This window comes from Sparus aurata, chromosome 3, assembly GCF_900880675.1.
Source record: "Sparus aurata chromosome 3, fSpaAur1.1, whole genome shotgun sequence".
Taxonomy (NCBI): domain Eukaryota; kingdom Metazoa; phylum Chordata; class Actinopteri; order Spariformes; family Sparidae; genus Sparus; species Sparus aurata.
Genome location: NC_044189.1, coordinates 19,489,477 through 19,514,660, shown reverse-complemented (window position 1 = coordinate 19,514,660; position 25,184 = coordinate 19,489,477). Strand labels below are relative to the sequence as shown.

Here is a 25,184-nt window from a genome sequence, read left to right as displayed (position 1 = left end):
AATAACAACACATATTTCAACACTCGCTGTGTTAAAGAATAAATCAGTTTCGCAATCCTGCAGGTTTGGAGCGTGAGTTCATCGTGTCTGTCGGTAGAGGGCGAACGCGAGTATGTCTAACTAGAAGGGAATCGTAGAAGAAGAAAGTGGACAGTAAGAAAACAGAAGAAGAAGAAGCAGAGCAAAAGAACAACTGAGTTCTATCTTAAACATTTCACCACGCTAACCCGTTTTTATCATCATTTCAAGTCTTGACAGTAAGTCCATCTTTACGAGCTTTCTTCTACGAGTCTTAAAGGAGAAGCTGTTGTCACATTAGTAGGTTTTTATTTTTTAATATCGCAACAAGCTGCAGGCTGCTGCTAGCAACCAAACAGGCAGGAGCTTAGCGACAACAAAGAGCTGCACTGCACACTGCTGGCAGCGGTGCTGGGAGGGTGGTCCTGTCAGCCGAACTGAACCGGGGGCCGACATGACGGGGGTGGTCTCTCCGGAGAAGGCGGCAGGCTCCAAGAAGAAGAGCGAGAGGAAGTGTGCCACTAAAGAGGAGTACAGACAGCTGTCCAGCATCATGGGAGTCATGAACAACCTGAGGAAACAGGTGAGTGAGAGAGGAAGTACACCTGAGGGATGATCTGTGTGTGGTAGTGTGTAACTGTGTGTGTGTGTGTGTGTGTGTGTGTGTGTGTGTGTCTCCTTCAGGGCACTCTGTGTGACGTGACCCTGGTGGTTCAGGGGAGACACCTTGCGGCCCACAGGGTGGTGCTGGCTGCTGCCAGCCACTTCTTCAGCCTCATGTTCACCAGTAAGTGTGGACACACAGTCATGGACAGAGACGCTTCATAGTTTAAACGCTGAAACCAGGCACACCAAAACAGTGAATACATTTCCTCTAACTGCCTTTGATTTTCTATTATAAAACAATATTTATTGTGAAATATTACATTTAGCTGTAAATTGTGTTGCCAAAAATGTGTCAGTTTTTATTGTAAAGAAATTAAATATGCATAGTTTCTGTATAGAAGTTAGGGCTCTATCATGGTTATTCATTACAGATTATATTTAATAAATATATATATATATAAATATATATATATATATATATATATATATATATATATATATATATATATATATAGTATATATATATATAACTTAATACATAATACATATATATATATCTATATATATATAGATATATAATATATATATATGTATATATATATAGTATATATATGTATATATATTGTATATATATTATATATATATATAGTATATATAATATATATATATATATATGTATGTGTATATATATATATATATATATATATGTATATATATGTATATATATGTATATATATATATGTATATATATATATGTGTATATATATATATATATATATATATATGTGTATATATATATGTATGTGTATATATACATATATATACATATATATATATATATACACATACATATATATATATATATATACATACATATATATATATATATATATATATATATATGACTACAGATAAAATCCCAGTCACAACTGTACATGTAGTCATCTTTTATTGTTAATTGTTGATTTCTGTCTAAATCATTTCATTGAAAAGATGCTGCACCGTTGTTAACATGATGTCTTTATTTGCTCCAGACATTAGAGAATGATTATTAACTCTGTAACCAAAATCATAATATATGATTATGCTGAGTTCTGCACATCTCCCTAAACTGTAGCCAAGCGTTGCAGAAAACATATGCCATGCTGCCGTGTATTGTTGATATTTTTGTATTTTCTGTTAAGTCTACCTCTGTGTTCTCCACCTGCAGCCAGAATGATGGAGTCGATGTCCCACGAGGTGGAGCTCAGGAATGCTGAGCCTGAGATCATTGAGCTGTTGATTGAATTTATCTATACAGCTCGGTAAGAGTCTCGGCTAAGAGTAGAGCAGCTTAACTCTACGGAAGATGAGACAATCCTCTTCTAAATGTTACTTTCACCTACTTCCATCAGAAACACCTGTTTGTCATTAAGTGTTTCATATCTGTGTGTGCCAGGATCTCTGTGAACAGCAGTAACGTTCAGTCGCTGCTCGATGCAGCCAACCAGTACCAGATTGAGCCAGTGAAGAAGATGTGTGTGGAGTTCCTCAAAGGACAAATCGATGCAACAAACTGCCTCGGTAAGAACAGAAATACAGTAATCTCATTACTTACCAATTAACTCATAATTGGCCTTTAGTGAGTCGACTGATCCTTGTCCCATCCCCCTGCAGGTATTTCCTCCCTGGCAGACTGTATGGACTGTCCCGAGCTGAAGGCAGCTGCTGAGGACTTCTTCCAGCTGCACTTCACTGAAGTCTACAAACTGGATGAGTTCCTGCAACTGGACGTCACACAGCTCACACATCTGCTGCACCAGGACAAGCTCACTGTCCGTGCTGAGGCCCAGGTACACATTATTCTTCTGCGCCTAAGTTTATGTAATTAAGTTATGTAGCAAAACAGTACCTTCAAAACAATTTAAACAAAATATGCAATTTATGATCGCTTTAACCAGGAGCTTCTCATGTGTATTTTTGTTTGATTTATGCTCAGATTTATGATGCAGCAGTGCGCTGGCTCAAGTACGACGTGTGTAACCGACAACAGTACATGGTGGAGGTGTTGGGGTGCGTTCGCTTTCCTCTGGTCTCCAAAACTTTCCTGTCCAAGACGGTGCAGGCTGAACCCCTCATCCAGGAAAACCCACAGTGCCTGAAGATGGTCATAAGTGAGGAGGAGGAGGAAACAGAGGAACCCATGCACACAGACCATAATTTGCAAATGACCATGATAAACTCACAGAATGCTGAGTGTGTTGTATTTATGTGAAGGGAGGGACACAAAAAACAATCCGTATCATACTGTAGTGTGTGTTACATATTCATCATTATTATTAATGGTAAAGGTTCAAGGTAAAGGCATATAGAGAGAGTCACCACCACATCAGAGACTCTGCTGCTAACTCACCCAGATCCCAAACCCTGATTTAACATTTTATTTATACCAATTTTACCTTCATTTTATCATAGTGGAGGTAATTCAGATATATGAATGAGAACAGGACGAAACCCATAAACACACAGAATCAATCCGGCTGTGATTTGTCCCAGGTGGGATGCGCTACCACCTGCTGTCCCTGGAGGATCGGGAGGATTTGGGAGAGAGCAGCCGACCTCGTCGCAAGAAGCACGACTACCGCATCGCTCTGTTTGGGGGCTCTCAGCCTCAGTCCTGTCGCTATTTCAACCCCAAGGTACCAGGTTGCACATGCAAACACATTATTATCCATTGGGGCCGATGATCTCTTGGGCTTACAAGGTTTTCATTAGATATTGCAGAAACAAACATTAAAGCTATAGTTTTGTATATTTAGGTCTATTGAAATGATATTTGCCAGTGTTTGTGTGAAGTTCTGGCTTTCTTGCAGGACTCCACTTGGACAGACATTCGCTGCCCCTTCGAGAAGCGGCGGGACGCCACAGCCGTCTTCTGGGACAATGTGGTCTACATCCTGGGTGGCTCACAGCTCTTCCCTATCAAGCGCATGGATTGCTACAACGTTCTGAAGGACAGCTGGTACTCCAAGCTTGGTCCACCCACGCCTCGCGACAGCCTGGCAGCCTGCGCCGCCCAGGGCAGGATCTACACATCCGGGGGGGTCGGAAGTGGGTGAGCACAGGGAGGTGGAGGGGGCGCACTTGAGACCGGGGATTGGGTTTATGTATCTGGTATGTGGTGATAGTGGATCACTAGTGTGAGACAGTTTAAGTTTTGAGTTTGATGTGGTCCATATTGATTTACATTTATGATCCGTCATGAGGGAGAGACGAGTACCTAATCGTGTTCTCTACGTGTGTCTGCAGGCAGCTCTGCACTTGACCTGTTCGAGTGCTATGACACAAGAACAGAGTCGTGGCAGGTGAAGACCAGCATGCTGTTGGCGCGCTGCAGTCACGGCTCAGTGGAGGCCAACGGGCTCATCTACATCTGCGGAGGGACGGTGGGCAACAATTTGTCCGGCAGGGTCCTCAACAACTGTGAGGTGTACGACCCCAACACACAACAGTGAGTTGTGAAAACATACAGCCGCACAAACGGGGTGATGTGTTGGCTTGTTTACAGCGTAGCTGGATGTAAAAATAAAAATGAATGAAATGGATGTAAAGACAGTTGCCTTATACACAGTAGGAAATGCAAAGACAATGTCCTTATTAACAAGTCTGCATATTCGTATAAGTGCAGAACCATGTTTGCCCCCACTGTCTCAGGAAGTAGATAGATAAATAGATCAATAGTCATGTCTTTACTTTTGAAAATAATTTTTGCATTTATTATGTCCAGTGGGTTGTGAAAGGCTTTTGTCAGACCAGATTAAATTATTCCGGAGCAGGTAGATTTGTAGTTGGAGAGCTTTTATCTGACAATAGTCATATGCACATACTGTACTGACAAAAGGAGTAAAACACATCATGTTGTGTTGCACTGCTACAATAATCCATGTGCCTGTTTTCCATCTTTCTGTCCTCAGATGGAGGGAGTTGAGTGGGATGAGAGAGGGCAGGAAGAACCATGGGCTGGTGGTGGTTAACAACAGGATCTATGCTGTTGGAGGGCAGGGGGCAATGGGTAAAAAAACACTACAGCGATGAAGAATGACTAATACTGACTAATACTGTAATAATTCTATTTAACATTTTTGTGTTTGTTTATTTTCTAGGTGGACTGGACTCAGTGGAGTACTATGACATCGCCAGTAATGAGTGGCGTGCTGCGGCGGCGATGCCGTGGCGAGGCATAACAGTCAAGTGTGCAGCAGTCGGTGATGTCATCTATGTGCTGGCAGGGTTCCAAGGTGTGGGGCGGCTCGGACACACCCTGGAGTACCACACTGATACTGACCGGTGGGTGTCACTCATCATGTTCATTTTCAGTTTTGTGTTTTTATTTGGGGTTTCTACTAGAAAATATTGACCTGCTGAAGATTAAAAAAAAAACAGTCAAGCATGTAAACACATCTTCATCATACTATCCATGGCTGCAGCACCTATATTCACCCTCTGTCTGAATGCTCCATATTAGCACTTCCTCTCTAAGCCCCCCCTCCTTTAAAGACCAGGCTGCTTTGATTGGTCAGCATTCACAGGCTTGAGCAGGCACCACCCACCGTGTTTCCACATCAGCTGTGCTTGCTGTTTTTGACCCACTAATTAACCTTGACTCTAATTACACCCTCACGGCTGAAAGTCCAGGTCTTTGCTAATGTTTTCATGCTGCCTCTGAATCAGTTTTCATCCGTGCGTTCAGGTGGGTGACCTGCAGTAAAGTGCGAGCGTTTCCCGTCACCAGCTGCCTGATCTGTGTGGTCGACACGTGCGGAGTCAACGAAGACGAAGACATGGACCTCATAGACTCTCAATCACATCCGGCATCCGCTGCCTCTTCATCTGCCTCAGCCTCATCATCCTCATAGGACAAGAGGAAGATTCAGTGTATATTAGGTTTGGACGTTCGACAGGTGCGACTGCCTCCGAGTCGGGCCTCCGGTCGACTGCAGAGCTGATTTTCATGAAGCGTGGCCTGACAGCTCAGAACGAGTTGCTAATTAGGAAACAAACTCTTGTTTTGTTGTTGTGCTTTTTGATGTCCAGCGGTGACAGTTCTTTGAAACTGCTGGCTGTGTCTGACCTGTAGGTCTTTATTTTTAAAGTGCCATTGGGACACTTTCCACAAATTTATGTTATAAAGGGACTTGTTGGGTTGGAATGGATAATAAAAAATATGAGTATAGTCTGTGTATAAATTGCTGTTAGAGTTTGTAGATATACTGCAGTCATGTATAGTTAAATGTTGTTTGTGTGTTTATATATTTAATGAGAGAACTTGAATGAGAGAGTAAACATTTTATTCTCAGCCATACGTTACAGATAAAAACAAGCTCAACATGATCATTTTAAAAATATTTGTTCGTAAGTTTGCTTTTTTTCCTCTAATGTACATACAAAGACGAGTTAATGCACCAAATTCATGAGGATTAAGGCAAATAGTAAAATGACTTAAAGAGCTGCTCATTAAAAATGACATTAGCTGCCATAAAACTTAAGGAAAAATGTAATTTGACCAGGGCAGATAAAAAGTCAACCAACATGTTACAGGAAGACATTTCTACATTCACTGTCTTGTGTTGCTGAATCAAACTGTCATGTTGAGAACTGTTGCATTGATTACAGAGACGTTACTTTAATAAAAGCTCTTAAATCTGCTAAAATATGGCAAGAGAAGGCTTTGGGGAAACTGATCTGATTAGTGGGCTGTTACATATCATGAGAATGTTTAAAATAGTGCAATAAAAAGTTTGTGTAAAAATTTGACAATGACAATTTCTGTAGTATTCCCTGAGTGTGTTTTAGGAAACACTGGAATGTCCTCCCTCATTTGGCCCCTAGCAGTTTAATACTCATCATCAAACTCTTCCTCGCTCATCAGGAGGGCAAACCTGTTGTTTATCTCCTCAGTGCCTCTTCCTCCTCCTCCCCTTGAGCCCCTTGCTCCTCTCCCTCCTCTTCCTCTCCTTCCACGGCCTCCGCCTCTCCTCCTCCTCCCTGCTGCTGCAGACGGAGGATGGGATTTGGAGCTGCAGTTCCTCACAGCGTCCAGCAGGGAAAAGAAGAGTTGGCTGGAAAAGGGACTCCCAACAAGAAGGGCTTCAGCTGGTTGGCCCCCTTTGAGATGCCTGAGGAGGCCGTGCACCAAAGTACCACTGAACAACCTGAGGCAGAGGAAGAGGGAGGCACCCAAATGACAGTTAACTTCTCACTTACCCATGGTATTGGATGCAGATATTTGTGTTTTGTGTCATTGTATATTGAGTTTTCTACTTCCTGACAGTAAATGGTTTATATAGTAAACACTCCAAAAAAACGATCGATGTGAAAATAAGTCACAGCTCTATTTCTCATAGGTGGAAAATGCAAACTGTATTTTCCGTCTTCTGCCTGGTTCCTGTTCTTACCATGACAGGTGGGGTTCAGGCATTGGCAGCAGCAGCAGCTGATTGAGAGACAGTGCACTCCAGAGGCAGGCCTGCCATTGGCTGAAGCTGTGAGCTGCTCCGATATCCAAGCCTCGTCTTTCCCCCGGCCTCATGCGCAGTCGGTCCATTCCTGACCGCACGCTGTGCTCTGTAAAAGAGTTCAGCAATGGGACTAGAGGATACACAGTAGACAGATTACAGCTTGCCTTTTTCACTGTAATACATTTTACAAAAGATCCTAACCGCCGTGTTGGTTGTGAGTAGCTCCGGGCTGGTTGTTCCAGGACAGCTCTCCGTAAACCATGCCCAGCACCAAAGCCTGGAGATGGAGCTTTGAGGGTGTTGGTATGATCTCTCGCAGCCAGAATCCTGTCACTGCTACAGCCAGCCTCAGGTGCAGAGGCACAGCAGCTAGAGCAGACTCCTTAATCCCCAAGACTTCTAACAGGACACCAAGACGAGCTGCCACAGGAGCCTGGATGAGAAATGTAACCAAATTACATGAATAATTTATTTTAAAAACTGTAAATTCCCAGATCATATAAACCGAAACTGTTGCAATTAGATAATTGTCATGGTTACCTGGCTGAGTGTGTCCAGAGATAGGGGGGTTCGGGGCAGATGTGCCTCGACTTGGTTTTTCTTCAAGTTAAGATCCAGACGGTCATACTCTTCTACACACACAGCGACACTACAGCCCTCCGCCTGCACTGCACCTGCACCAGCTGCTACACTTACACCCTGCTGTGAGGGTAAAATGATGTTCCTCCCCCCTCGCCCTCTCCCACCTCTCATACCCCGGCTGATGTTCTCTTGTGCCCTCATGTCTTGTGCCTGGACATCTTGGCCTCTCTGCAGTAATATCCCATACACAGCCTGGCGTATAGCTCTGGCACTACAGTGGCTGCTGGCTAGCTTGCTGTTCTCCACCTGTGGGATGAGCATCACCCGGCGCATCACTGCAGCATCCACCACCAAGGGGGCCAGCAGTCCCTGAGCTGCAGCCAGGGACAGACAGTCGTTCAGGCCAGAGAGCCGCCCTCCAGGGGCTGCCTTACCTCCAGAGAACCAGCAAGCCAGCGAGCTTTGAGGGGAGATGTGGTACTCCTGCATACATGCCCACAGCTGTGAGCTCAGCCCACCTTTCTGTCCTCTCCTGCCCCTACCACCTCCACCTCCACCTCCCTCCCCCATTAGCCTGCTCACTTCCTGCAGGGCCTCTGCTGAACTTGAAAAAGAGGACAACCAGAGAAGGAGGCCCTCAATACGGGATACACTGGCTTTGCCCCTGCCACCACCTCTCCCCACTGCACTGACATCTAACAGGCCCAGGAGGGTTTCAGCATCTTTCGGAGCACCGTAGTCATTGCCAGTCAGGACGGCACATAGGGGGAGCAAGTCCTGGTTCATGCCCCCAAACCAGCGACACAGGCCGTTGGTGGTGTAGCACCGAGCCGAGATGTAGCGTTGACAAGCTTTACCGTTAAGGTTGGTCCACTGGAAAAAATTGAGTGGCAGGTAACCACCTGAAATAAGAAATCAAAGCAAACAGCAAAATCAAGCTCACTACCACAACCATCCATTACAAAGATCAACAATTATAAAAGTCCTGCTGCTTCCCACACCTGGCAGATCAAATATATAAAAGTCACTGTCATTGGTCAGAACCGGGCACTTCCACTGGTGAGCCAAACAGGCGATTTCACGGTCAGCCTCAAACGGACACTGGACTAGTGGGATTCCTCTCTGGACCAGGACCTGAATGAAGACGTCTCTGGTGAGGATGGGGAGAACAGAGCCATTGCGGCCGTGGGAAAGTGCGTCCGCGTCCCTTATCTTGGACTGCAGGCGCTGACGCAGAGTTGCCAACTTCTTGTCACTGGGGTCAACACCTTGTAATCACAAGGGGTAAAACAAAGACATTAAACGTTTCCTGGGTGTTACAACTGCAGGCAAACTGCACTATATTCTGTAGTTTCATGTTCAAGGAAAAAGTGTAAAAGAAAAAAATTTCTAAAATTTCTATTGTATTTATTTTTTGCACAGATTCAAATTAAACAAACGATATGAAAGTTAAGGTAGAGGGACTGAGGGAAATCAAACACCGTTCTCAGAGAAATCCAGGTGGGGCAGGTGTTAGTGAATAACTGCATACCTCCATCCAGCACCACATACGGCTGGATGTTACAGGCTGCCAGCGCGGAGAGGAACTGTGTGAGCAGGCAAGCGAAGACATCATAGTCCCCTCCATGCTGCTGGTCCAAGCCATGGTTAAAGTACAGGCGGAAATACAGACTGCAGCCATCGATGACCAGGCGACTGTCCCTGAACCTCACGTCCTGGAGGAAGCGTCTGTTCCCCTCCACATAGGTGGTGAGACCCTGGACACCCATGGGACCTCCGGGCCTGGGGACACACGGAGGAACACGGTGACTGCTGTTCAGACAGTCAGCTGGTCATGAGAGGGTTTTTCCGAACAGTCACTTTTTTGGAAAGTTACGACACAGCGAAAATCACTGCAATGAACCATTCCACACAGACGACGGACAGCTGAGCGGACAGTGTGTTAACTACATTTTCAAACTATTTCCTCGCAAGTTCGAGCATTTAAATGAAATGAGCAGGTACTGACCAGCGTTACTGTCCAGCGTTACTCCTGTCCCTCGCTTCTGTTTACATGTCCTGCGCACTTACTTCCGCGCACTTCAAAGTAAAAGTCCCTGTTTGGAAAAAATACCATTAAAGGTGTTTAATGTGTGGTGCATGTACGGACTTCACTGCACATTTGTAAATGTTAACACTGACTTAAAAACAATCACACAAGTAACTTTAAAAACTTTAAAAATAATAGAGTCAAACATTACATTGAAAATTCTTGTGCCCGAGTGCGACAATCGCGCTGCGTCTCGCGAGACACCGCGAGAACACAGGCTAGCGAGCGCGCTAGCCAGTTTTGTTCTCCCGTTTGAGATTAATCTGGTTTTATTATGGCCACAATGTCCGGAGGAACAAACCTTGGGGTTGCCGGGACAAGCCAAGCTAGCTCCGGAACACCCACGCATCGTAAAAAAGACAGCACTCCGTCCGCCAGGTTCTGGGAGAACACTGGAGGCCAGCTGGAGGTGGTGCGACAGTGGATCGGGAAGCACTACAAAAAGGTAGTTAGCTGGCTGGAAGCTAGCTAACAAGCTAGCCGCCCCCTGCTAGCAAGTCCGGTGGCTCAGACTGTAAACAAACGTCTCATGCTGGATAACTTTACGTTTACACTGGCTAGCAAGATGTGTGTGATGAAGTTATTGAGCGCCGGATCTATTAAACTGAACAATGAAACAAGAAAAGATGATGTTCAAATGCTGCCCGGTCCTAGAGGTTAATCAGACCAAATACAATAGATAAGTTGTCTAGACTGTCAATAAAACGATAGCGAAACACTGTTTTCATAATCATTCCAAGCTGTGTGTCTCTGTCCGTCAGTACGTGCTGGTGGATGCTCCATCGTGTCAGGCTCTGTCTGCAGTGACCGTGCAGCTGCTCCAGTTCCAGGAGGACGCCTTCGGCAGACAGGCTGCCAGTCCTGCGCTCACCAAGCTGCCTGTGAGGCTCTCTCTCTCGCTCCCAAACCTCCAGTGTTCCTTCATGTTGATCTGGGCTTCTTGTAGTTTTATTGGGGTTAAGATTACGTATAAATTGTATGACAGAAAACAAAACACTGGTAATTTGATAAGTACCTTTAGTTCATAATGATATAAATACAACACAGCAATCACCCATTTCTGACATGTAATTAGAATAACACAGTAATTCACAAAGCTTCTTTCACTCATGCTCCTAGTTAGAAAGGGAAGAGGTCACAGATGGGTTCAAACATGCAAAACAAAATGCTGATTTCACATTTTCTCTGCAGGCAAAATGCTTTCTGGACCTGCAGCCAGGCGGAGGACTCTGCCACATTCTTGGCACTGCCTACAAGTTCAAGGCTGAGCAAGGCTGGTGAGTTTCAGACCTCTAATGCCTCACCTTGTTTTTGCACAGCAGCATCCTTCATATCTCTCTTCTCTCTTCTCTTCCTCCTTTTACAGGCGGAGGTTTGACCTGCAGAACCCATCCAGAACTGAAAGGAACGTAGAGATGTTTGGTGCTGTTGAAAGAGCACTCATCCAGGTGACATATACACACATAAGTACACACTCACTTAACCCTAACAAGGATACACAACGAATGGCCATGTCTCTGTTTTTGTGTGTCCAGAACAACTGCATGTCACAGCCTGTGGTATATCTGGACCCTGCGCTGGATCAGGAACTGGCCAGCAGACTTACTGCGATTATCACCAAACACCAGGTAACATGCTGCACAGAGCATTGACTATGGGCAGACAGAAGGTCACACGCAGGAAGGAGACAATGTTTAGAAGTATACTGAGACATGTTGGCTGATTAAAGATAGTGGGAGCATTTAGATGAGTGTTGCCGGCTCACAGTTTGTTTCTCCACAGGGTACTCTCACAGAGGACCGAACCCTCGCCACCCACCACATCTACCCCTCACTTGCTTCTTCAGAGGAAGGTCAGAAAGAGTTTGTGCATGAACGTGTGTTTTTAAACATTTTTGAAATGCTTGTATTTAACTTGATGTATTTGTTTCATACACATGTATTTCAGATGAGTGGATGCGTCCTGTCATGCGGAAAGACAAACATGTCATGGTACACTGGGGCATGCACCCGGACAGGTAACGCACACACACACACACACACACGCACACACACACACACAGATGCTCATACATACACACACACACACACACACACACACACACACACACACAGATGCTCATACATACACACACACACACACACACACACACACACACACACACACAGATGCTCATACATACACACACACACACACACACACACACACACACACACACAGATGCTCAAACACACACACACACACACACACACACACACACACACACACACAGATGCTCATACACAAACAGAATATCTTCTTACTGTGTCTCTTGTCACTTCTCAACAGCTATGACAGTTGGCTTTCCTCAAGTGATGTTGAAGGAGAGGTTGAAGAGCCTCCACAATCAGAAAAGCCGTGGCGGGTTAGTAAATTAACACAAAGCCTAAATGCTATAACACTTTGTGTACTAAAACACACCACAATGACTTTTTATGTAACAGTCTGGATTTAATACTGATGCGTCTAAATGACCTACACAAGTAAACAAGTCCATCAGCAAGAAGATTGAAGTTTCTGTGAAGAAATTTTAATTCCTGACTCTGGGTTTGATTCCCTGAGAAATCAATACATTACCACAGAATGTTGATGCTTTCTCATTAAATTTAGTTTAGTATAGTTTGTTTCACCATCATCACTTTCCAGTAAGTAATCTTTTAAAACCTCATCCTACACATCAGGAGATCTTTGTAGTGTGTAGTGTGTCGTTTAAACATGTAATATAGCAGTTTTTAAAGAGGTCATAATGTGCTTCACCAATTAAAACATCATACCACAAAAGCAGCAAAAGGAATAAACAATAAACATAAGCAACACATATGATAGCAGTAGAAATAAAGAAACAAACACACAGATTGCACCAAATTACAGACTGCATATAAAATAGTAGTTTAGTTAATAGAAGTAATTTTAGTTTTTCTAAAATTCCTTTTAATTTCACCACCTTTTGTGTTGTAAAATGACAAATAAATCAGCCTTTCCCTTTTTCTATGGTTTCTTGTGTGTTCATTTTGGACACTTGATGAGATGCACCAGTGTGCACCAAAGCAACACAGATTGTCTGTTTGTGTGTGTGTATGTGTGTGCGCTCCAGGTCCACACTGGCTGGGTTCTGGACACGGATGTTTTTAACGAGTGGATGAACGAGGAAGACTATTGTGTGGACGAGAGGAATGTACCAATCATTCTCCGCAGGCGCATTCACCTCCGAGACGAACAGGTTGGTGTGACGCTGTAGACGGTCTGGAAGGCTTGTGAAGGAAATGCTGTTCTCAGTTATTGACACTCAGATCTTACCGGTGGGAAATGAAGGAAACTGAACCACTCGAGTCTTGATTTTTGATATTCCTGTTAATGATGCTTAAACTCTTGCTTTTTAGTTCTTCTTAGTTGTTCTCTATCTCTACCCTCTGTTGCAGGATTCCAAATCTACCCCGTCCAAAAAGAGAAGACGCTCCCCCTCTCCTCCCTCTGAAGGCAGAAAGAAAGGAAAGAAGGGGTAAGAAACAACACTTCTAAATGAACAGGACGAGACACTCAGTGTGCGGTCTCAGCTACACACGGTAATATATTACTTTTAAGCGATAACAGAGTTATAGAAAGTGTCTATTAAGATTTGTTATAATACTGTAACATTATAACAGTTACTTAGTCCAGTAACACGTCACCACCCCAAATCAGAACTCAGCGAGTCTTCATGCAGCGCCTGGACTTCTGCAAACTCCCAGTTTGGAGGGCCAGTCGGCTGCAGTCAGACTGTAGAGTGTGCTGTTCATTGTGAGAGGCCTCTTTATCAGTCAGAAGGAAAATGATTTCAACATTCAAACATTCACCCTCTTCCATTGTAGAATGCTGAGTGGCCCATCTGCAGTTATTTTAAGTAGTGTGACGAATAAAGCTGCACAGACTAATATAGTAAAAAAGTTAACTACTTGATATGACATTTTAGAAGCTTGCCCAACACTGGTCTCAGTATGATTGTTTTGTATGCGTGTGCACAGGAGAAGGCGTGGACAACAGGAAGAAGAGCCAGAAGAGGACTTGACCAAAGACATGGAAGACCCCACCCCTGTTCCTAACATGGAGGAGGTTATACTACCCAAGATTGGTAATAGACTGAAGATAACAGCGATGATGAAAGCATTTGGTTAAAGCAGCATTTCTTCTCTTAACCATTTTTAATGTGTCTCCATCTCATGTAGTCAACTTGAAGAAGGACAGTGAGAACACTCCTGTCAAAGGAGGGACCATGGCTGACCTGGGTAGGTTTGCATGAGTCGTACCAAATGTTTAGTGTAGCATGTGTACACATTTCTTCCATTAGAATATGAATTATGTTTCCATCTTCTTTCACTTTTTTTCACAGATGAACAAGAGGATGATTTCCCAGGAAGGGTGAGTTTGATGTCTTATTTCAAACTCGAATGTTGCAGGAGGGATAATCAATGTGTCGATGATTCAAGTCTGTGTGTGTGTGTGTGTGTGTGTGTGTGTGTGTGTGTGTGTGTGTGTGTGTGTGTGTGTGTGTGTCCAGGAAGATGAGGAGGGGAGAGCGGAGCTGCCTCGCCTGTCAGAGGGAGAGGACCACATCACAGAACAAACCCACCATATCATCATACCAAGCTACACGTCGTGGTTCAATTACAACAGGTAGATAAATACATGCACATGTGAACTCTTGTTGTGACATTGACTATTATTCCAAACGTCTAAACAGCTTTCTGTCCATGTATTCCAGCACTCACTCCATAGAGAAGCGTGCATTGCCTGAATTCTTCAATGGAAAGAACAAGTCCAAATCTCCAGAAATGTGAGCACAGCAGACATTCAGTCTTTACTGCTCAGGTCTTGTCAGATGACTGGCACTAAAAACATCATCTGTCCTGTTCTCTGCAGCTACCTGGCGTACCGTAACTTCATGATCGACACGTACCGGCTCAACCCCCAGGAGTACCTCAGTTCAACGTCCTGCAGGCGCAACCTGACCGGAGACGTCTGTGCTGTCATGAGGTATGAGTTGGTGTGTGTGCATGTTTGCTTCCATGCGGCCGCAACATAGTACAATAAAAGGAAAGATAAAAATCCTCTTTGTGTCCAGGGTTCATGCGTTTTTGGAGCAGTGGGGTCTAATTAACTACCAGGTGGATGCAGAGAGCCGACCCCTCCCGATGGGCCCCCCACCCACCCCTCATTTCAACGTACTGGCTGACACACCGACCGGGCTGGCCCCCTTACAGCACAAACCCCTGCAGGTAAAAACTGACACAGAGTGTGGCCACAGCTCGACACACGTTTGAAAAACACCTGATTTGCCTCCTGTTAAACTCTGCCGCTCGCTCTCACTCTTGCAGGTGTCGGCCTCGCAGCACATGTTGTATTTCCCTGAAAAGAGCAGAGAGAAGCCTTCAGACTGCCAGAACTTTGGCCTCCGCAGCGACATCTACGCCAAGAAACATCCTAAGGTCTCTCACTGAAACAATGCATGAAATGTACAGACAACCGATTTGTCCTTCCAGATACTGATTCTGATACATACAGTGTATATAGATATAGGATGTATGGGATGCTACTGGGAGTAGCAAGGTCACATTTCCTATAAATACATTGTGTGGTGTCTAGTTAGTGCATGGAATCGTATACTGGTACTGGTACTGGTACTGGTATCGGTGTGGGAGGAGCCCTAAATATACTGAAAATTACAGCTTTTTCCCAGTAGTTGTTTTTCTTTTTTTCTTTTCATTCATTTGCTGACAGATGTTTTACTAGTCTCTCATTTAAAACATTTCTATAATTGTTTATAAAGTTATTTAAATTATTCTAAAGTGATTGTCACGACTCTGTTCTCAGACTAAAGGAGCGAGCGCGGGAAGAGAATGGACGGAGCAGGAGACGCTGTTGCTATTAGAGGTGAGACATTGGCTCATGCTTTTTGTTTTCTATCACACATTTTGACTCTTTGCTTTCCTTAAAGGGGCCATTTTGTAATGTTTGAGTCAGCACTGAGTGGCATGGCCTTAAGAATAATATTGCAGTATTTTAAGGTTAAAGCTTTATAAGATATAGATCTCAACATTTTACATCCTGTGAGCACTTTAAACATGATAGGGCTGGGTTACAAAATCCAGTATCACTATATTTCTGACCAAATACCTTGTCATCAATACTGCATACTGGATGACGAATGTTATATCTTTTACATAAGCCCTGAATGTTTCAACTCATCCTTCGTCTTGCCTCTTCTGTCCTTCCTCTTTGTGTCTCTCAGGCCTTGGAGGTCTACAGAGACGACTGGAACAAGGTGTCCGAGCACGTTGGCTCCAGAACGCAAGACGAGTGCATCCTCCACTTCCTTCGCCTGCCGATAGAAGACCCCTACCTGGAAGACTCCTCTGCCTCCCTCGGCCCACTGGCGTTCCAGCCCGTGCCTTTCAGCCAATCAGAAAACCCCGTCATGAGCACCGTGGCCTTCCTTGCATCTGTGGTGGACCCGCGGGTGGCGTCGTCGGCAGCTAAGGCAGCACTGGGTGAGAGAAGGGAGGCAGTAGAGTTGATCTAGTGTATCCCAGGTCATGGCATTTTGAGATCGGCCTCTGTATGTTCTGCATGTGTGTAATGATTCTCGTGATTTTTTCGTGATTTAGAGGAGTTTTCCCGAGTGCAGGAGGAGTCCGTGGATAAGATTTCTGAGATGTCCAATCAGCCTGACAAAACAGGTAAGACTATAATAAATCTTCCTGTAATCACACACAATTACTCTTTTTCTTTTTTACTGTCTACAGTCCACCTCTTCTTCTGTTCTCTGATTTTCAGAATCGATGGATGCTGAAAAAATTGAGGCCAACTCCACCTCCCACCAGGTGAATCTGCAGCAAGAGCTTAAAGAGAGTTTGAGTGTAGCTGCTGGAGATCTTTGGGCTTGACTTTGAGCATGCATGCGTCTGTTTCAGGTCCCTTTGAGAGTGGATGGGCTGAAGGTGGAACCCAGTGGGGCCAAAGCAGAGGGAGTCAAAAGGGAAAATGCTGAAAATATTCTTGCAGAGGAGAGAGACGGTGTGTAAACACGCACAGATAATGGCTTCATACGCATTTACTTCACATGTCTGTCCGTATTCAAGAGCGCTTTTTTCTGATGCAGGAAGGGGCGATGATGACGAGATGCTGGGGCAGCGGGAGGGAGACGGGGATGATGGGAGAGTGATGGAGCAGGACCTGGTGGAGGGCAGCGTTGCCACAGCGGCGGCGGCTGCTCTGGCCTCGGCTGCCACCAAGGCCAAGGTAAAGCCCGTCCTTCCACTGCTCGTCCTGTGTCTCTTTGTCTTCTGTGTGGCAGAGAAGTGTTCCTGCCCACATGGCCAGCATTCGTGCTACTTCTAGCAGTGATATCAGCTTTGATGGTGTGAGCACTTTAAATGATTTTCCCTTAGGATGTATATAGGTCAATTGTCCACCCCGCCTTTCTGATTATTGATTCGGTAGTTTTTTCCCATTCAGTCTCTTTATTCACTTTGTCTCTCCCTCCTCGCTACGCTGTGTCACATTGAATTTGTTTGACCCTCCTCTCACCTCTTATCTTTGTCTTTTCCTCACTGTTTCCTTCTTTGATCTCTTCCTTCACTACCTTTTTTATTTCCTTTCTTCCCAACTCTCACGTGCCCTCACCACTCCGTTCCTTTCTCATTCTACTAACTTTCTTGATGTATTTCATAGCACTTGGCAGCAGTGGAAGAGAGGAAGATCAAGTCCCTGGTGGCTCTGCTGGTGGAGACCCAGATGAAGAAGCTGGAGATCAAGCTGAGGCACTTTGAGGAGCTGGAGACCATCATGGACCGTGAGAAAGAGGCTGTGAGTGAACACAACATCTGCTGTAACCCATCTAAACCCTCTGTCTGCCGACCAGCAACAGTAACGTGTGTGTGTGTGTGTGTGTGTGTGTCTGTGTTGTGTGTGTGTTGTGTGTGTCTGTGTTGTGTGTCATGCAGTTGGAGCAGCAGCGGCAGCAGCTCCTGTCAGAGAGACAGACGTTCCACACAGAGCAGCTGAAACAGGCAGAGATGAAGGTTCGCCAGCAGAGGGAGCAGCAGGGACAGCCGGGATACACAGTGCAGCATACAGGTCTGACCACACACACACACACACACACACACACAAGCACTGATTCAAACAGTAAAATCCTTCAGCTGTCAGTTAGCTCTTAAATGATCCTGTAGAGGAAGAATTCAGCCGGTATCTCTTCACCCCTGATACAGATGGAAAGTCAGTTGAAGTTTTGTGGTCCACAAAACATTTCTGAAGCTTCACAGTGAAACAGAGTAGCTGCTTTCTCCTAAACAACTGAAGCAGATGGGGACTTGTTGTAAAACATTAAAAAAAACAGCCAACAACATGTAAAATGGCTCCATACAGCTCGTCTGCTGTCATCCAAGTCTCCAGAAGCCTCACGGTCCCAAATGGATCTGAAAAGATGTTATCTACCTCGTGGACCCACTTCAGATGGGGAGTGCGCTAACGTTTTTAGCTTGGCAGCTACATTCTGGCTTAGAAAAGGGTGAAAATTCAGTGTTTTTAAAATCAGGTGTGGATCTCTGGAGACGACTTTGACTTTGATTATGATTGTTTTTATTTTTGACCTAAAAAAGCCGTCATCCACTTCAGTTATTTAGGAGAATGATGCAACACTGTTGTGTTGTGAAATTCCAGAAATGTTCTATGGACCCTTCATCAACATCGGGGTGAAAAGATAATGACTTTTCATTTTAGCCTTTAAATCATGACCATCTGAAGTAAAGTAGCCCCGCCTCCTCCCTCAGGTCAGGCCATGCCCAATCGGATGATGCCTGCAGGAGGAAACGCCCAGCCGATGGCGCCTCGACACCCTGGAGCTCCCAATGGAATGTGTGAGTTTTCACAAAATGCAGTTTCTGTGCTATATCAAGTGTGATTCTGTGGGTGTGTTTACATGAACTGTGTCTGTGACTTTCTCAGATCCGTCCTCGCAGCCTGATGGAGTAGCACCAGCTCAGCCGGGTCCTCCGCCGTCCAGTCACAGCTGAAGTGACCAGGAAACCAGACACACTCACACACCGGGCCTCCTTCAACCAGCACACACACGTAAAAATGTAACACTGGCATCAATGTTCAGGAACAACTATGAAGAAATTGAAGTCTGTAACACTTGAGTAGACACATGTTTATAGACTGAAAGACTCACAAGCACACATACACAGTCGTGTGTATTTGGTCAGCGGCTCAGTCCGTCTTATATCTGTGAAATATTTGTGCTCTGACGTAAGAGTTGAGAACGCAACTCATTAAAGTTGTTTTACATGAAACTAAATGATCTTCTGTTGTCGTCCAACCTGTGTTCTGACTGCACAACATAACAATAGCCCCACTCACACTGCCGTTTGCATGCGGGGATCCTGCGCCAATTCTCTGCTCCCTCCTCTGTGTGAAAGTTTCAGATGTGACGAGGGGTGAAATTTGGCTCCGGTGCTGATCCGCGTCTGGAGGTAGTATCAGGGCCGCATTATTGGGAAATCGAACCACCGTGTCGATCGTACAGACTGATAATTGCACAGGTCCCTCACTCAACTTAATAAAGAGAAATGTCCAACAAAGCAACATTACAGGACCAAACAGTAACGTAGTAACTGTAACTGTCTTTGGCAATTTATATGAGGAAAAAAATAGCGCAGCTGTACGTGGAGAAGCGTTGCCTCCTGTCTGTCCTCCTGTCTGTCCTCCTGTCTGTCCTCCTGTCTGTCCTCCAGTCTGTCCTCCTGTCTGTCCTACCAATTCTTCATCACATCATTACCTCTAAACAGCGTCTGTCACCGGTATAAAACTTTAAGTCACCGAGTGTTTGTGATGTAAATAAATAATGATGGCGGTCGGCCCTCCGGACCGAGACTTTAGTGAACTTTCCCCCGGAAAACAGCCTCCGTCCTCTGGAGTGAGTCAGACAGAGTCCTGATTACTGATGGCGATTATGTAATTATGTAATTTAGAATCTGAATCAGAATACTTATTAATCCCTGAGGGGAAATTGTTTTTGTTCCAGATGCTCCGTGCAAAGTAGAATAGAAATACACCATGAATGGAAACAAGAGATAAAGACAATGAAATATAAGTACATAATAAATTTAAATAAATATAAAATATTTAAGTAGACACTAAAATAAAACAATACAATAATAAAGTAGACAATTTGGAAATAAATACAATACACAGTGAAATAATATAAACATTACATATACAGTTTTTTTTTTGTTTTTTGTTTGTTTTTTATGTGTAAATAACAATTTGAGTCCGATCAACAGAGGGAGGAGTTGTAAAGTTTAATGTTTTAGTGGTGCTCAGTGATGCATTTAGGAGTGAAGGTGCTCCTCTGTTTGACCAGGTGGTGCAGAGGGTGAGAGCTGTACTGCTGTATCTCCCGCAGCTTCGACAGCATCCTCCTGTATTATAGCGGAAAACGTAACTACATCACTTTCCAGGATGTTTGCTGGGTCAGGATCTCAATCACTACATCTTAACAGCATCCATCTGATTACAAAGTGTCCGCAGGTTTAGATTGACAGGGGGACACCGGGGAAACACCTTGAAAACACACCGACATCATCATCCTCTTTAGGAGCCGCAGCACCGCTTTCTGTGTGTATTACACAACGGTTCGTCTTTAAGGCGGAGATGCTTCACTCTGTGTGAATCACCATCAGCAGAGAATTGGCAAACTGCCGCTGCGGAGATGATGCGGCATCGCTGTGTAAAAAGGGCTAGTGACAACTTTCTTCCTTGTCATTGGAATACCTGCCCGTTCATTAAGCACACCAGGTTCTATCCACGTTCATTCATTCACTCTGTTTTTAATTAAATCATCCATTTTTCATTTAAAAAAGGTTTTGCATTTCTTTTATTGTTGCAGTGTTTTGGTTTGCTCACACATGCTAGTTCAAATGTCAGATTTTCACAGTGAAGGTAAATGAAAACATTTCCTTTGTTAGGTCGTCTGCTCAGTTTGAGCTGCTCAGCCCAAAAATCATCTCTGACTCTGGAAAAACAGAGTGATTAAATAATTCAAGTTGAGTTTACAATAGCCAAGGTTTTTATCTGTCTTCATAAGCCTCTCCAATATATATATCTTCATAAATATATTCATAAATATTTCACAGGCTGTGGAAAATGACGTCTTTGTCAGCCAGGTGTAGCAGTGAGACTTTGCAGAAACAGTCGGTGTCTGTATTCACTGTGTGCAGCGTGACACACACTGAACACTGAATCATCCTCAGCTGATAGTTAAAGAACCCTTTCGGTCGTTTTACTTCATCATTTGGGTTTTGTATGGAAACCCACTTCTGCCAGTGATGAAAACCAAACTAAAATTAGAAAAAAGTCATGTTTATGGGAAATTCAAAATGATTAGATAAAAAGTCATTACTTTAAATGAAAAGTCAAAACTGATAGAAGTCACAATTATGAGGTAAAAGGTTAAAATCTTAACATAAAAGTAATGAGATAAAGTCAATATTACGATAAATGAATATTACGATATTGGGATAGAAAAAACGAAGTATGTAGGTTATTCAAAATTATTAGCTTAAAATTATGTAGATATAGCTGCTACTACAGAGTGGGCCTGATAAAAATACCACTTTTGAAACTGCCAGTTATATGAGACACTGGTAGATGGATAGAGTATTTTATTAATCCCACAGGGAAATCAAAGTGTTTCAGCAACTTGACATAAATACAAAACACAAACAAAGAGGTAGGTAAAAGAAACAAATACAATTAAAGGCTGAATTATATACAATAACTAAATAGACTAACTCAAATATCAATATAAAAGCTGAAACTAGAATACCGTAACAAAAACTACAACTATAATATACTATTTGCTGAGTGTACACTGTTTAATTATGTTAAAATGCTAAAGTTTTTCATATTATATATATAAATATATATAAATAAATATATATATATATATTTATATATTTATACACTTTCCAAGTAGCTTGCCCAACACTGTTTATTTATTCCTCTCAGTTTATGTATTTATTCAGATAGATTTTAGTGGTGTCTTTTGTACAATGCCGCTGGCTTACATTTGTGATTGATGATGGAAAATTACTGATTTTGCAACAACGCATTCAGCTTCATTCCTACTTAAACAAAAAAAAATCTAAATGTCAGTGTTGACCGAAGAGTTTTTGTTCGTGATGTAAAACACAAGTCAGCGTTCTCTGACATAGGAACTATAATCGTGTTCTGATAATAGATCCTCCCGTGCAGTCCCGCTGTCCTCATACTGCTCCAGTGCTGGTTTACAGTGAAATAATATAATTTTCAGTGCTCTGCTTCGTTTCTTTGTGTGTGTTCTGCTGTTTAAACAACACATGTCACAGTTACCTTCACCAGTTCAGAGAGGAAGATGAGACAAACTTGCATGCTTAGCGTCAGCTGGGACCGACAATCTCAAAAGGTGACGGGGTCCGCCACATATAAACAAATTAAAGAACCAAAACTACATAGTGCACCTTTAAACAAGCTGGCCAAAATGACATCAAGGCAAGTATGACACATTTTTACAAAAGCATCTTTTTGTACCGACAGGTACAATACAAACGGAGCCCTGTCACCTAGTTTGAAGGGAAGATGACCCACAGAGTCCTGGAGCAGCTGTCCTTCAGATCCAGTGTGAAGTCGGGCCGATGTGTTCTGTTTCAGTTTGTGTGTTGTTGTCAGACCTGTCAGCATGAACACGTTGTTTCACAAAACAGAAACCCTCCCAGTTAATTACTTACATCAGGACAATTTTTGCATTTAAGTTTCTGAGAGTTCATGTGTAATAAGACAGATGAGTCATTATCTAATTAGAAATGAACTCATCTGCCAACATTTCAGAACAGAAATCAGCTCATCAGATAAAATCAGGTTCAGAATCCTCATTTCATTTTGTTGATGAACCACAGTCCAAGATTTCTGCAGAGAGCATTCTGGATAACTTTTTAAATATCTTTATTATAATCCATAAATGGAGAGGGGGGAGGAGCTACAACAACGACCAGGCTTACAGCAGACTCGAGTGTTTCCCATGCAGGGCTGCGATTCCTGCTGTGAGGTCAAAGGGGAGTTTTTCTTCTGCTCCTTCTGTAACTTCCTGAACAGAGACACCTTAAAATGTCTGCACCTGAACACCTCAGTGCACAGCGGGCATTGTTGGGGCCCTAATAGTGAACTGCACACCAGAGGTGTCGTGTCTGATAACAAGACGCTGGCTCTACTGCTGAGCCACAACCGCCCGTCCCAACTCAGAATGTACCGTTCTACTAGAAGAGAACACAAAAGGGTTCAACAGCTGAACAGCTGAGAAGTATTTTATCCTGTAGGCTACTTTCACTTCTTATAACTCCTGTTGTTTACATCCTCTGATGGTTCTTTCTCTCAGATGGTTCTTTCCAAGAGTGGCAGAGCTCACAGCAGTCATTAAATCATAAGATATCTTCACCTAATAAAATATATTGTATGACAGCCTGAGGTAACTGAAGCTGAAACTGTGGCAGAGAAAACTTGTATTTAGGCTCTAACTGATCAGTACTGTCACATCAATCATGTGTTGACAATGTTTAGCATGCAGTCAACAAGCTGTTAGTTTGAATAAATAAATACATAATTAAATATGCATGAAAACAAGAGATCGTCTTAAATTTATTTTATTGGCGAGCTTTGGTTCCATCGATATTTCTGCTCTTGACTCCAGAGGAAGAACTCGTCCGTCACTACATCTCCAGCTTATTCTACAGAACAAGAACAACAAAAGAACATTTGATATTGTGTGAATTAAAGTGCTTTAATATTTGAATACTGTGCATTTTATCAAATTCTTAAACAAAAAAGGCTTCTTTGGAGAGAGTGTTGAATCACTCACCACGTGGTAGTAGTACACCATTCCCACTATGATCGCCACCACCACTGTAAATATCCCAATGATCAGTAGAGAACACGTGGATACAGTCAAACCCTGTACTGAACAGCTCCCCACACTCATGCTTTGCCTAGAAAGGAATGACAGACAGTTCAGTTCTGCGCAGCATGACAATATCACATTTTATTTGTGCAATGACATTTATGTTCTCCTCAGATTTAACTGTAATAACTTTGATAATTCTCTGACTTTTCAAGTAACGTCACCATCAGGTCATTTTTATATTTCATGTTACTGTGCGTCTAAATAATAATAACCCTCCACCTCAGCATCCACTTGTGTTTTATATAATCAGCTAGTGTTAGCATGCTAAGGTGGTGAATATGGCAAGTTAAACATTTACATCTGCATGTAAACACTGTCACTGTGGGGTTAGCATAGTGAGCAAAGAACAGCATGGAGACTAATGCTGCAGTCAAGTGCCACTGATGGTCCACTTCCTGATCTCAGTGTGTTTATGCTGCATCAGCAGGAATGTTGGAGCAGCATCACCAACAGTGCAAACAACACATGGACAGACAAGAGGTGTCCGGTGTGACAGTTTAACAGCAGTTTGCAGCATCTCCGTGTGGAATAGTGTTCAAGCCACGTCTAAATGAATTTACAGATACATGACTTGGGTCGATGAGCGGGGTGGTCGGAATGTTTTCCCCTCTCCGGACGGGACTCTCAGAGCACACCTCCAGCACATCTGGGACCCTCACCAGGTAAAATGAACACCAGGTAAACTGTCACACCGGTACACGAGACAGAGAAGAGCAAAGCTAGTCGGATCATGTAAGTCATGAAATACATTTCACAAATCTGCATGTCAGCATCCATCCACCGCAGAGATGTGGTGCTTTGTGTTCAAGCACAGCATTAGAAAGGAAATTAGAAAACCTTGTTATTAAAAAACACAGTGAGCCAGAGGAGACTGACTCCTGCCTGCACACAGGACTTATTTATTGCCCTGATATGAAGGAATGGAGAACCACCATGGAAAGACATAACAATGCTCTGACTTGAGGTGTGGCCTCAATTACATTTCCACAGTCGGAAATATTTTTCCGATTATCTCGACAGCAGGAGGCATCATGAGACAGTTCAGAGAGACTAGCTTAAAGATCAGAGAGTGTGACTGATGAGGATAACTACTGTTTGTTTGAATATTCACTGTAAGGCGACACACACACATCGATACAACTCTGTGTGTCCTGGTCACATAGAAAACAGAAACCTGGTGAAACTACTCACACAACCACAGGCATCCTGATGTGTGATCTGTGTGTCCGCAGCAGCGTCCAGGCAGCTTCGTTGTTCACATTCAGTATGAAGTTTCTATTTTCGGTTCCATGCGTTTATGTGTGTGCGCGCGCGCGTGTGTGTG

The 25,184-nt window shown here is 43.6% G+C and overlaps 3 protein-coding genes and 1 long non-coding RNA gene across 4 annotated transcripts; 2 read left to right on the top strand and 2 right to left on the bottom strand.

Annotated features, from left to right (window-relative positions):
• The first annotated feature begins 144 nt into the window (after nt 1-144).
• klhl7 (kelch-like family member 7) lies at nt 145-6,008 on the top strand. Its single transcript, XM_030411922.1, is given in 12 exon segments — nt 145-601; nt 703-805; nt 1,835-1,928; nt 2,063-2,187; nt 2,281-2,456; nt 2,603-2,777; nt 3,160-3,302; nt 3,477-3,732; nt 3,913-4,114; nt 4,578-4,675; nt 4,767-4,950; nt 5,354-6,008. Coding segments are annotated over 12 exon segments (1,851 nt in total). The 5' UTR covers nt 145-472; the 3' UTR covers nt 5,520-6,008.
• Nucleotides 5,935-10,009, bottom strand: aste1b (asteroid structure-specific endonuclease 1b). Its single transcript, XM_030411921.1, has 7 exons — nt 9,712-10,009; nt 9,235-9,485; nt 8,705-8,971; nt 7,662-8,605; nt 7,323-7,554; nt 7,059-7,227; nt 5,935-6,815 (listed from the first exon to the last, which is right to left on the bottom strand). The coding sequence occupies exons 2-7, from the start codon at nt 9,470-9,472 to the stop codon at nt 6,497-6,499; spliced, it is 2,169 nt and encodes a 722-aa protein (XP_030267781.1). The 5' UTR covers nt 9,473-9,485; nt 9,712-10,009; the 3' UTR covers nt 5,935-6,496.
• smarcc1b (SWI/SNF related BAF chromatin remodeling complex subunit C1b) lies at nt 9,991-19,165 on the top strand. Its single transcript, XM_030411920.1, has 28 exons — nt 9,991-10,237; nt 10,554-10,673; nt 10,984-11,069; nt 11,159-11,240; nt 11,328-11,420; nt 11,575-11,644; nt 11,740-11,809; nt 12,121-12,196; nt 12,926-13,051; nt 13,251-13,330; nt 13,833-13,939; nt 14,034-14,093; nt 14,198-14,226; nt 14,366-14,481; nt 14,570-14,641; nt 14,728-14,841; nt 14,930-15,083; nt 15,183-15,293; nt 15,679-15,738; nt 16,097-16,355; nt 16,473-16,544; nt 16,642-16,688; nt 16,779-16,881; nt 16,967-17,106; nt 17,539-17,673; nt 17,811-17,943; nt 18,639-18,725; nt 18,814-19,165. Exons 1-28 carry the CDS (start codon nt 10,067-10,069, stop codon nt 18,879-18,881), a joined length of 2,841 nt encoding a protein of 946 aa, XP_030267780.1. The 5' UTR covers nt 9,991-10,066; the 3' UTR covers nt 18,882-19,165.
• A 4,362-nt stretch (nt 19,166-23,527) lies between these two features.
• On the bottom strand, nt 23,528-25,184 carry LOC115579443 (uncharacterized). Its single transcript, XR_003983649.1, has 3 exons — nt 25,052-25,184; nt 23,759-23,885; nt 23,528-23,627 (listed from the first exon to the last, which is right to left on the bottom strand). It is a non-coding gene; the product is annotated as an uncharacterized LOC115579443 (long non-coding RNA).